The sequence below is a fragment of the Haliotis rufescens genome, unplaced genomic scaffold (genome assembly GCF_023055435.1).
Source record: "Haliotis rufescens isolate VD_foot unplaced genomic scaffold, xgHalRufe1.0.p SCAF_10, whole genome shotgun sequence".
Taxonomy (NCBI): Eukaryota; Metazoa; Mollusca; class Gastropoda; order Lepetellida; family Haliotidae; genus Haliotis; species Haliotis rufescens.
Genome location: NW_025963780.1, coordinates 14,654,255 through 14,667,481, shown reverse-complemented (window position 1 = coordinate 14,667,481; position 13,227 = coordinate 14,654,255). Strand labels below are relative to the sequence as shown.

The 13,227-nt window shown below is 37.8% G+C and overlaps 1 protein-coding gene across 14 annotated transcripts in view; it reads right to left on the bottom strand.

The window, feature by feature from the left end:
- The window catches only part of LOC124112094 (tyrosine-protein phosphatase non-receptor type 4-like), a 142,968-nt gene that overhangs the window by 98,931 nt on the left and 30,810 nt on the right, over window positions 1–13,227 (bottom strand). For all 14 annotated transcript variants that reach the window (XM_046472044.2, XM_046472038.2, XM_046472039.2 and 11 more), the window contains exons 2-5: window positions 3,501–3,649; window positions 1,557–1,670; window positions 549–591; window positions 187–265 (exon numbers count right to left, since the gene is read on the bottom strand). In XM_046472044.2, coding sequence (XP_046328000.1) covers window positions 187–265; window positions 549–591; window positions 1,557–1,670; window positions 3,501–3,638 — 374 coding nt within the window. In that variant the 5' untranslated portion in view covers window positions 3,639–3,649. The remainder of the gene's footprint in view (window positions 1–186; window positions 266–548; window positions 592–1,556; window positions 1,671–3,500; window positions 3,650–13,227) is intronic.

Here is a 13,227-nt window from a genome sequence, read left to right as displayed (position 1 = left end):
CAAACAGTGACCTATTGTGTGATAAAGCATGAATCACTCAGAGGCTACTTCCTTTGTTCCTGACATCCATTGGTTACATGGGGCAGCAGTGTACTGTTACACTCACATGACGCCAGCCTTAGTCTTCACGTTTAATGTCACACCTTATGTGATGGCACCCCATGCACTGATAGCGTTACAGCATACCTTGTATATTCTTCAGCAAGCTTGCTGGGATCCGACACATAAAACTTCACTCGGAAAAAAAATTCAAATGGTGGTCCAACTGAAAATAAGTGACCCAAAATCAGAAATTTTGAAATAGCTGAATAATGAGAGATACTAAATACCACAAGCAGGGATATCAGTGTACACGGTAGTATCTACCATATATAAAACAATAAAGAGATAATGCATGTTATGTTACCACGTTTAAAACATACTAAAGTAGGTTCAAACTAACATTGTAATTCTTTGTTCATTTATAGGTGAAAATAAAAAATAACCCAACCCAATTATTCCTATTCTTCTAAATATCCTCAAGTTTCCCCTAAATGACCAACACATACCTCTACACTGTTTCTTTATAGTCTTCAGTGGGTCCAGCCATCGCTGCAACAGAAAATGCTGTAAACTGAAATTACTGGAAATACTGTGCTGGTAGTTATAGGGTCATGCACAATATGCTGTAAACACCTGTTTTACACATTCACCCATCAGGAACATGATAGCAAAGTATGTCAATGTGGACTGATGTCTTGAAAAATGTACTCTGCAGTTAACTGACGAGTAGAATTAATTCAGTTTTCAAGCATAAAACATTATTGCTTGTGAATACTCTAGCAGCGAGAGGGTGCTGGCACACTCTAGAGCTGCTCTTTACTTCATGAAACTTGCTAATTTCATTGGGGCTAGGATTTTTTAGATTCATCGTTGCTTATCTATCAAGCAGAATATCAGATCTGGCAAGTCACAAACTTGGACTTAATCAAAATTGAAACTGCAGACTTCACAAAATCAGTATGCTTGTACATTATCTCATATACCGAGCCTGTGAGCAGGAAGCAAGACACAAGCTCTAATAGGAATGGGATAAAGATATGTTATATATAGGGTTCTCTGGTCAGCACTAATTTCAACTGATGTTTAGTCCTTTACACAAAAGACTATTCATAAAACCAACATAACATAGACAGGGCCTTGAGGTTAGGTGTAAACTACTGATGAAACATTCAACATCTCTGTTAACCAGCAAACACAAAACAGGCATGTATCAATTATACATACAGTAAAATATATGTATAAGGAACGCCATTATAAACGAACTGCCGGATATAATGAACAGTTTTTTTGTCCCTGTATATGCTGTATATATATATATATGCTTATAACAAACTACAGTTATAATGAATTAAAATTAGTGGTCCCTTTGAGTTTGTAATAACCGTTGTTTACTGTATCCACTTCTTGTGTGTGCTTCTTCAGCAGAATCAATGTATGGTTCACAAGCTCAACCTACACACTGGCATAGCCTCCTCCTACTGAGGCTGATACTATCGCAAGTAACAGTCACTTACTAGTGCATCATCACCAGGGGGCAAGTCTAAATACTGCAGTCCAAAATAGTCCTTCTCAACCAGCTCAAGGTGCTCAAATACTTTGTCCAGCAAATTCTGAGCCTTGGCACGTTTCTGTAACATATGGTTCAAATGAATTAGCTATTGCTGAGGTTCTCCATGTACATATTGAACAAGAACACAAAACACAAGTTGGGTAAGTTAACATTCTTTCCATGGAGAGAAGTGGCTGAATGAATTTGTTCTGAAGCCACTTGTAATTTTAGAAGACAAATTTTCCTTACCAAAAACACCTTTCTGGATCAAGTATGATATAGTCAATTTTAGGCATTTTGGCAAAAACAACTAAAAAACAGCTGCTTTCTTCTATGCCCTGTGGCAAGACCTTCAGTGGGCTAGTCCAATCCATTTCCAATATCCTATCTGCCTTGCAATATATTTGAAATGATGAACTATCAATAAGTGATGCCATCTTAATTTAATGCCAGTTATCTACATAAGGAAGAGAATTTATGGATGCCAACTTCTTTATTATGACGAAACACAACGTTTCGGAGTATATGCTTACTCCTTCATCATCACCTGATGAAGGATTAACCTGATGAAGGAATAAACTCTCTTCCTTATGTGTATCACTTCTAAATGCCATTCAAAACCCTATTTTCTACAGTATCACAGCATGTGTCAACCTTATTAGTCTGATGCTTGCATTGACCAGCAAATCAATGATTAGACATGACACACGTTCCATATATTACATATGCTGGGAAATAAGGATTATTTTGTAAAGGACTTCCATTATCACGTGTGAATGAGTATAATTTCACAATCTCCACCTGATGACCCAAGAAATGTTTTTGCTTATGCGTAGGTAGATGTTGTATTTTTGTGGGACATTGGCACTTCTAAGACTAAGAGCATAATTCACATACTGGAATGAAATTGTCAAATTCGAAATCATTTCTATCTGACTATTTTGTTTTAACCAAAGTGATCACGCTTAAAAAACCTCCACAGCAGCCACACAATATTCACACCATCTATACAATTATTACTTATTAGCAGCTTCATGTGGTCATTTCAATGTTTGTATAATCAGTTCTGTTCCAGATTTCCATTCTACCTAATCAAACATTCCTGTCCATTTACAAGCTTATATTACCATCCTCTCAAATCTCTGAGAACACTCAGACTAAGGGCCTCAGAAGCTTAAATTCACAGAGAAAGAGTACATGTTGGTCAAGACAGAATTAATCCATTCCCTTGGCCTGGATGTGTGGCGGGTTGTGACTGCCTGCCTCCCACACACTGACAGTGATGCCCCCTGGGGAGGGAGTTGGAAGACAACATCTCACGATGAGCCTACACACCACTTAGGACTGTAGGTGTCACAAACAACACATCATCCATTTGGGATGGAATACTTTTTCTGTTTAAGCAATCAATAAATATTACTTTGATCAAACATTTGACAAGGAGCTCTATTTCAACCTTCACAATTTATTACTTTTATGCCAATCGTCCAGACACTGGAACGCCAAAGCAGTATGATTCAACCAATCGCCAGAAAAGATATAAAACCACGCCTACCAACACTTCTACTCGGTTAAAAAAGAATGAAAAGCTGCTGAAATAGTTCCAGATATAATAGTGAATCTGAAAAAAATAAATATATACTCACATTACTGAATAATTATACAAAAACCTTTAAAAAAATATTCCTACATATAATGTCATGAATCTATCAATTTGAAAAAAGTCTTTGACAGGTTTGAAGTTTTCGGAATAAATGAGGGGAAATTCGGAGTGTGGTCGTTTTCATGAGGTTGTGTAATGAGAAATATATCTCCTTTACAACTACTTTTCTTTTTCACATTCATCCTATCTTTGACAAGTTCTTCAACTCACACATAGACCAGGCAGTATTTCATTGTCAGTACTCACATCTATTTCAAAGGTTTCACAACTGTCATCAAGGAAGTGGACAACACATGTGACTGTTTTGGGTGTACGATCTTGGAGGTGGGCCATTTCTGAAGCCCGAACATTGTAGCTCCCGCTAGACACCAGTCTCATGGACATAGTGTGTAGCTCTGAAACAGAGACAAAACATAGAAACAAGTGCTCAAACAAATATAGTCATCTCATCTGTGACAATAAAAACCCATCAATGGATCAGCATGATTTCTCATATGAAGTTACTTCATTTTGTAGACATGTATGAAGAAGAGGAAAAGTGTACCTTCAGCACAGTAACATTAACCTTAAACTCACAAACAGACCCTGAAAGAAATATACCTAACACAGCCCATGCAAGTCTGTAATAGTGGAGAAGTCTAGATTACTGCAGGACTCTCTGGGCTTTTTTGTATTATATTTTATAAAGATAATATAAAAACTGTTGTTTTTGTTCATTTCAGAAACTAGATGTCTGTCTATATTAACCTATGAGATCTACATATTGCAGGGATTTATTTAGGACACAAAACTTAGTACCCTTGCCAGGCAACTTGGGAAAATATCAATATTTTGTTCCAAATGGATTGAATGTCTTTTAACTCAATAGTATTTCATTCAATGCAATAATTTAAAACTATGCATTAAAGCCTCTGCCACATTATAGTTCCTGTTATCAGGAAATACAAATCACATCTTCAACAGTGTTTAAAGCCATGAATTGGGAAATTATTCATTGACATTTGCTGCAAAATTGGGTCTGAGCAGGTCTAGATAAATACCTGTATTGGCCAGGATGTAGCTCTGGGATAGATGTTGCCGCTTGTATTCACCATGTTCACAAAGACATAAACAATGGCATACACTTTGTCAACTTTAACCATCACAACATGGATAAGTCAGAGTTAGAAATTTGCACCAGTCCTATAGTCCTTGCCAAACTGCCCAATAGTTAAAGTATCATAAGGACTAGTAGTAGTAGAAATTTGCCCTTTTTTATTTCTATATGTTAATCATTAATAATTATCAGTATAATTACAAGAAATTACATGAGAAAATACCTGTTTCTATCAGGTTTCTCCTTATTGAAACAGTTTAGAAGACTCAAATGTAACAAATTATTGAAAATGCTTACTGCCTGTCAAATTTCACAACAGTACATGCAGAAGCAGTGGAGTAGTGCATCAATATTATATTTTCAATATGGCTGTCATTGCCACCATGTTGAAAATCAGACAGGAATGCAATGTTCCAAGCCATCATTGTGATCCCAGCACTGAATCACCTGACAAATGGTGATCAATACCCTGGTACAGTCACAATTCTGGCTGCCCCTATCACACGGACATGATGGTTTCTCTTAAATCATTAAAACCAGAGTACCATGGGAAAAGAAGTTTGCCTTAATTCAATGATGTAACATTTATGGGTCTATGTTGCACCAAACTAGTTATTTTGAAGAAAGACAAAATACATGGGTAATACTCAATAATTGACACAATGGGTTTTCGTAGGTTCTTGTTCTCAGAACATTTTGTCATACAATTTTTGAGAGTGACCTTGTATTTTGCTGTTAAAAGACTATTGACTTCTAAGTCATTTCTATCATATTTTCCCAATATCTATTATTCTAATCAAATTCATGCAAAAAACACTCATAGCTATTGCTTTTCTTACTGATGGTGACAATCAGGGGTTCCGAAACGGTCAAATAAGCCAGACATGTCCGATTGGGAATCTCAAATGTCTGGTTTAAAATATTGCTTATCGGACATTTAAATTTTCTTGACCGGACATAATCTACAGTTAGGACTGAGCAGTTTCTGTCTGCAATTGTAACACAATAAAGATCATTTACACTGACAAGTTTTGTTTGTTTTAAGTGCTGTAAATACATTGTACCTACGTGATAGTCCAAGCGGTACTAGAATACTCTATTTGAAGGGGACGTGGCCAAAATGCAAATGTCCAATTGGGATTTTAAATTTTCGGAACCCCTGGTGACAATGGATCCAGACAGTAATTACACAGCCTGGATACTTTATGGTATGAAAGATTATGGCATACACAACTATTGATGTATTCATACTCAAGTAATGAACATGATTTATCATACAATTTTCATTTCAGTATGTAATTGTCATCATTTTTTTTCATGATGATGGGGAAGGAATGGAAAGGTTGTTGAGTGAATCTGAACACACAATCACCACATTAATATTTGGTGAGTTCCTCATACTTTTAATAAGGATCACAGACAATCCTCATTAATAATTGAAGGTCGTGCCACAGAACACACCAATACTATCTGCCCATAGTTCAGAAATCTGACAAGGCACCACTGTTTTCACAATCATGTCTGTATACTGGAACTAATTTCTCCCCACGATGACAGCTAAATCCTCCTCTTTGTCAGCTACAAGCAGGAAGAATCTTGGCATGTGCAACTTCTACCACCAACTGAACCTAGACTGCTGCCCAGTCCACACTACTGATTTATGTCATTGCAAAATGTGAAATATAAGATCAATTGACAAAAAAATGCTGCTACTGTATCGCTTCAGTTGTGGCAGTAACAAATGTCGCTACTGGGCTCAACTGGACAACCCTTTTAAAATCCCAATCGGACATTTGAATTTAGGCCACGCCCCCTTCAAATAGCGTATTTTAGGACGACTTTTAGTAGTAGTAGAAATTTGCCCTTTTTTATTTCTATATGTTAATCATTAATAATTATCAGTATAATTACAAGAAATTACATGAGAAAATACCTGTTTCTATCAGGTTTCTCCTTATTGAAACAGTTTGAAACATCTGACAAAAATTAAAAGACATTTTGAAAGATAAGATGGTGACCCCCATGAACACACAGATACAGAGGAGGGGCATCCATCCGTTTCTGAAGCATACTAAACAATTCCTACAATCAGAAGCTTAATAGGTGATGTGCTGTAAAGCCTTTTGCATTGATAAGTGTTTTCAACAGGGCACAGTTGTGACATACAGAACAAACAAAGGGATCAAGTAAACACATCTAACACTGAGATGCTCAACAATATAGACAGGAGCTTTTTTTATAGAATCGGCATGTTGGCATGTGTTGGTGTTGGTAAAAACATTTAGTGAATAAAGCAACTAAGATGCAGACAAATCTCTCTTTGACAAGCCATCATGGGCAGCAAAGAAGGAAAGTTCAGTCTCTACCAAGAGTCAGTCAGCAAACCTAGCAAGGTCTGGTACTTGTCTGTTTGGCCCAGGGATCCGGAAAATTTAAAATCCCAATCGGACATTTGAATTTAGGCCACGCTCCCTTCAAATAGCGTATTTTAGGACGACTTTTCACACGCATTACAAATTTGTACGTATTCATAATATGATGAATTATGAATTGTTTCAATTTAAATTGTTTAGTTCACCGGACAATTAATAACAAATAATATCATTTTAGATATACATAGAAAACATACGTTTGTTTCTGTTATAATAACGATCTGTTAACGTAGTGAATGGTCTAATTAATATTCATGAGTTATATTCATGAGTCTGCTCAAGTGTACGCGTTGTAACATTTGGATTGAGACTATTATCCCATATTTGGTTATCACGTGACCTCACGGGAAAAGGTTTTTTTTAAACTAAAGATTATTTAAAAACAAGACAGATAATATAATCACAAATACTAAAATATCGTTGATAGCAATGGTTATTTGAATACTTTTTTCATCTGTAGTTAATTATTGACCATAAAAAAATGATATCAATCGTCACAGAAAGCAAAATCGCGGTCAATCAAGATTCAATATACGACTAGCTACTGAAAACAATAAAATCTGCAAATCCTCATTGTATGTCAACCAAGTGAAAGTCGTTAGCCACCACTTACAAATGATCGTCCAGACTTTGAGGGTTTGGCAGATCCGCTCGACTGATCTGCATCGGTCGACTGGCTGTCGTCACACTTTCGCTTCTTGTCTGAGGTTACGTATCGTAGCATTGTAAAGGATAATGAGGTACATCAATGATGCAACGTATTTATGTACAGTTGTAAACACCTTTCACTCAAATTAACAAGATGTTCTCAGTAATTAATCCTCGATTAATCAGTGTCAACTCAGTTTATTGCCTATTACAGTGATTGACCGCTTAGACTATCATGTAGGTACAATGTATTTACGGCAATCAAAACAAACAAAGCTTGTCAGTGTAGATAATCTTCATTGTGTTACAACTGCAGACAGAAACTGCTCAGTCCTAACTGTTGATCATGTCCGGTCAAAATTTAAGAATGTCCGGACAATACTTCTTAAAATGTCCGGAAAGAAAAATTTAAATGTTCGGTAAGCAATATTTTAAACCGGACATTTGAGATTCCCAATCGGACATGTCCGGCGCATATGACTGTTTCTGGACCCCTGGTTTGGCCCCATGTCCAGTGAGTATTACAGCTATCACAGCCACACATTCAGGCAGGCCAGCCAATATTCCACAGGAAGCTTACATCAGTCTGTTGCTGCTCACGCTTAGTGTAAACACATGAGTGGAAACTCACACTGGCTGGTTCTCACATACTGCACATGGAAACGTAGCACAAATTACACACACCTTACACCTAATATTAAACACGGGCTTCTTATATCAAACCATGGTTTCAAATACTATCAGAAAGAATGAATGTGTTTCAAGCTATTGGATTTTTAGGCTGAATGTATTAACTTTACTTTTCAGCATGTTTCTAATATATAGCTGAACATTTTTGACACTGTTAAATGAGACTGGCAACCATGAACAGTAAAATGTCAAATGTTGAACATAACCAATCAATCTGACAACAGAAACAAAAGATGGACACAAGGGGGAAATAACCATTCCCAAGAGACGGTACAATTGTTGCTTACTCTACATGCTATTGGGTCATGAATAAAACATGGGCACCTTCATCACAATCACACACTAACCCAGTTATCTCTTCTCCTCACACATTCAGGCAGCCATGCATTAAAAAATAAAGCTATGGTTACTAAGTCAGCCACAGAACTACAGTATGTGGCACAAACTGAACAATATGAACATAGATATGACCTGTCTAAAAAAAAGAAACTTTCATCTCCTTTATACATCAAAGGAAATGCATATCCTTTTCGTTTATCATCATGATCTGGACAGTATTCCTTATACATGTATGTAACAGTATCAATGTACATGATATTTCATTATGATAAACAGTTGAAATATCAACAAAAACATAGACCTGCCTCTATGACATGAAGCTTGAACAGACAATAGTCTGCTGCAGCCTTCACATAGAAGCATGACCCCTGACTCAACTAGGCCTGCCAGGCCCTGCAGCCAATTCCCTACATACTGTACTACCCCCTTGCTCCAGTACAGGGAATAGGGAGCAGTGACATAAACACATTGTTGACATAGTCATCCTGTGCCCTCCCTCCCACCCCCATGTGTACTAGGCAGTGTCGCCAGGTCATAAAACACAGCACAATGTAAACATTACTCTGTGGGTATTTCCATACCCCTCCATGACCCTGCACTAGGATTGTGGGTGAATCCCCTCAAGGAAGTACAGAGCTTCCTATACCAGTTCAATAGCTGTACATTCACAAACAGGGGAAACATGTGGTCATCCAGATAATAAACATGATTAACACCAAGTGGTTCAGCAGACAGTTGACAGGGCAGACTTATTGCATTCTTGCAGTACTGTTAGAGACAAAAGTCCTGTTGGCTCTCAAATAATACACCAATCTTCCTAAAGATTCTACCCTTTTGAAAAGGAGGTACCCTTATTCATTTTACAAAAAGTTACAATTTAACCAAAGACATGAGGATTGTTAACCGTCCTTTTGACAGAAAACCACCTCTGAATTTCAGATATTAGGAATTTACCTAAATGACTATAGTACATTTAAACATACATGTACCTTAATGTGGACAAACTCATTTCATACCAAATATTCACATTTCACTCTCATGAACATCTGCATATGACTCCAATCCCCACCACCATGAAGGTGGACTGCTGTACTATCCAGATTTCCTGATCACCTGTCATTAAAACTGGGGCAAGTGAACCGGACACTTGGTGCACCTTAAACTAGGCCACTCCTCATACAAAATACATGGTAATGAGAAAGTCTCAAATATGACACCCTCAATCAACAGGAGAATCCAGATTGACTACATCCACACCCAGGAGACATTACTAACAAAGAAGATGATGATTGTCGACATGCAACCTGCTACACCCACATTCCACCAGCCAACTATGGAGTTGCTCTCAACAAGTAATGTCTTTCTAAAAATCAGAAAAGGAAAAAATGACTTGGTGATGTAAAAACTTTATACATACTTCCTTTATCACTATTCATAGGAATATTTCTTCTTGCTATACAGCTATGTATCTTTTTCAGACATAACACACAGAACATATATTTCAGAACGATGAATCTGCTTTATACGTTTTGGTTCCTTTATTACTGCAAATCCTGAAATGAGTTTAGCTGGATATTGTAGATCTGGCTCTACCAATAAGCCCCTGAGAATAACACACATACACAGCCTTCTTACACAAGATAACCATGTGCACACTGTGAATGAGGAACTGCCAAGACCCATCAAGTGTGCACTGACATGATATGTGCATGACGTCAGGTTTTCACTTCTGTCTAATCGTAGTTCCACTGCAGGAACAAGTATGAACATCCAACCTTTATCTGACCAACAGACCCTAGTAAACACTCAGTATTTCACTTCTCCCCTGTACCAATACGTGGCATCAGAGTCTTGAATAACATGGAAACAGATGAAAACCAACATTTTTCATAAGCTTATGATGTGATCTTTACTACTATACATTCATTTGGTGGAGGGAACCTAAACTTGGGGTAACTTATTTTCAAGTTATCAGGGGAGCTTTTATCACCATCATCCATCTATAAAGACATTCATAATGCAAGGAATAGGGCTTAGATGGGTCACTCGGTCAGGCTGGTCCTGAATAGCACCTGGGTACCCACCATGCCCACAGGACTACCTAGACCTGTGACAATGACAATATTACTCCATGCTTACACTACCAATGGCTAATGTTCAAATTTCTTTCTTACTATGCACACTTTCATTCAGACATTTATATGTTCGAGGAAGGATAAAGCGTCAGTCAACTTCAGTGTATGCATGATAAGGTCATTATATATGTGTATCTAAACTGTTTTTGCCATGATAAAATAATTCCCAAGTGGACATGTTGTACCCATCCCTTGACACATACAGCAAGTACCCGGGTAGGGTTGGGAAATTATTAGTGGATCGAGTACCTGGGTAGTCAATTTGGACTCATCCCAGCCCTCGCAAGGAGGTCCTTATACCATCCTCTATTATCCAGTGTATTAAATCTTCATTCTATTATGATAAATAACGTGGACCTAATCGCCTCAATACAATTGTCTAGTCTGGTTCAAAAGACACAACACTAAAAATAGACATCTGTAAGAACTTCTCACTCATCTTAGTACAGTGCAAAACAACTTTTCAAGATGAAAGCTCATTTATAACAGTCTTCTGATTCCATTAATAACATCAGATGAGGTGGTTATTCTGTTTTTAAGTATGGGTACCGACCTGCAAGAGATGTAGACACCTCCTTGTCAAAGTCATAATCCACATTCTGCATCACTCAGTCAGATGAATCACAAACTCACTACCAGTTCTGTACCAGGAGCCTTTCTTCTCAACAGTTCAGCTGAACATGGTCACTTTGACTCACTAATCAGTGCAATATGCATTCACAAATGTTTGCATGAAGTGACGCTTAAACTAAACAATGGAATTGCTACAAAGCATTCAAAATAGAAATCAATTCTGTGTCAATACTCGGTACATATATTGATCGTAGTCTGTTAGGCTGTCCGAGGGGTACCTTCCTATTCTACATCTACACATGAAGCATAATCTAGGGATAACACGTCTGATCACTGGTAACATCTCAGTTCCCTGGAGTGTGTGTTTCTGTACACAGAAACCTGTGCATTGACACAATCAACAGACTTCTTGAAACACAAAATACGACATCATGCTCCTGGAATGTCTGATCAGCATCAAGGAATCTGTCACCCAATGGCAATTATACCAACAATATGTAAAATGTTGTGATCCTTATGAAAACATAAGTCAAGGATAAACATTCACCAAATCATTTCCAATCCACAGCTACACTGAAACTGCACACTGCCTTGATATCCACACCTTTCATTCCATATCAGCCATATCACACAGATACTTTCTGAGCCTTTTCCAATCTTGAAATGAGAGATCTCCCACACCAGCTACACAACATACACTATTCCTGTGACACTACTATTCCTGGAATGCACTGGTGAGTTGCTCTGTGACTGTACTCATATCACAGACCTCCAGTACAACCACTTCAATATCTGGCAATCTACAACCCTGTTGAAACAAGCAACACCATCACTTTAAGATTGGCCTGGGGTGATAGTATTGTGAGACTAAACTCCCTGTGTGGGTTGCTGACTGGGCCTCTGTCTCCCTCTCCCAACTGTCTCTGTCAAACAGTGATCACACTCCCGCTGCATTCCACTAGCCAACCCATTTCTTACAAACCTCACTTTTAATGCTCTGACCTTACCTGTCAGGCCTTTTGTTTGGCTGATGGATTTCATGGTTTACCAGAAACCATTTTCATTCATCACCACAACTGTGAACAAGCATTTCACATTTTTCTTCTATTTCAAATCAGACATTAGGCAACTTCTGGCTACACTCAGACTGTTCACAGTATGGTAGAAGAAAATACTCAAGATAGTGAGACACATGCATTTATAACACTCAACCCATGAGATCCTGTTTTCCACCAGAGAAGGTGTCCAGAGAAGATGTCCAGTGTATAGAGTCTCAACACCCCGACACACTATGATACAAGCACACATCCTAAAACTGTTACTTGGATATATATCTGGATCTGACAGGATGGCAACAACCAGAAATCCTGTAGGACAAGTGCTAAGCTGGTATTCCATGACAAGGGCAATATCATGGGACAAAAATCCACACTAGAGATAAATGGTACAGTCGGGTTTAATTCAAATAATTGCAAATGTTAAAAAAAATTATGTTACACATTAGGGCTGGGACGATACACCAACTGTGCAATTCGATACGTATCACGATACCTTGATCACGATACTTGCATGTGCACTTTTCTGTGGTGCGTGAGCCATGTTTTTCATAGACAGGATGGCCAAATACCAGTGGCACACTAACGATTTACAGTTGGCAGTGTCAAGTATGGTGCAACGGATGAAAATATTTACGTTTTCACTACTCATTATCACTGGTAATTAGTGTTTGGTGTAACATTTATTGGAGAATACACTTAAAGTAAGAATCAATACTTTTTACTGTGTGTGCGATTGTGATCGAAACGTGTATCCGAAAGTGAAAAATCGCGATCCACTGACGCATTGGTGTATCGCCCCACTACTATTACACATACAACAAGAGTCATCAGAAAGATGACATATCCCCCTGCAGCTGTCTGTAAAGTAACCACAAGTAAATGTGCAATTCTGTATGTAATGAGTCAAGAGTTGAATGTTCTTGAAGAAGCATACATTGTTTACCCACAAAAGATCCACCATGGTCGCATCCATATGAAATGGAAAGTAAAACAAGTGTGTTT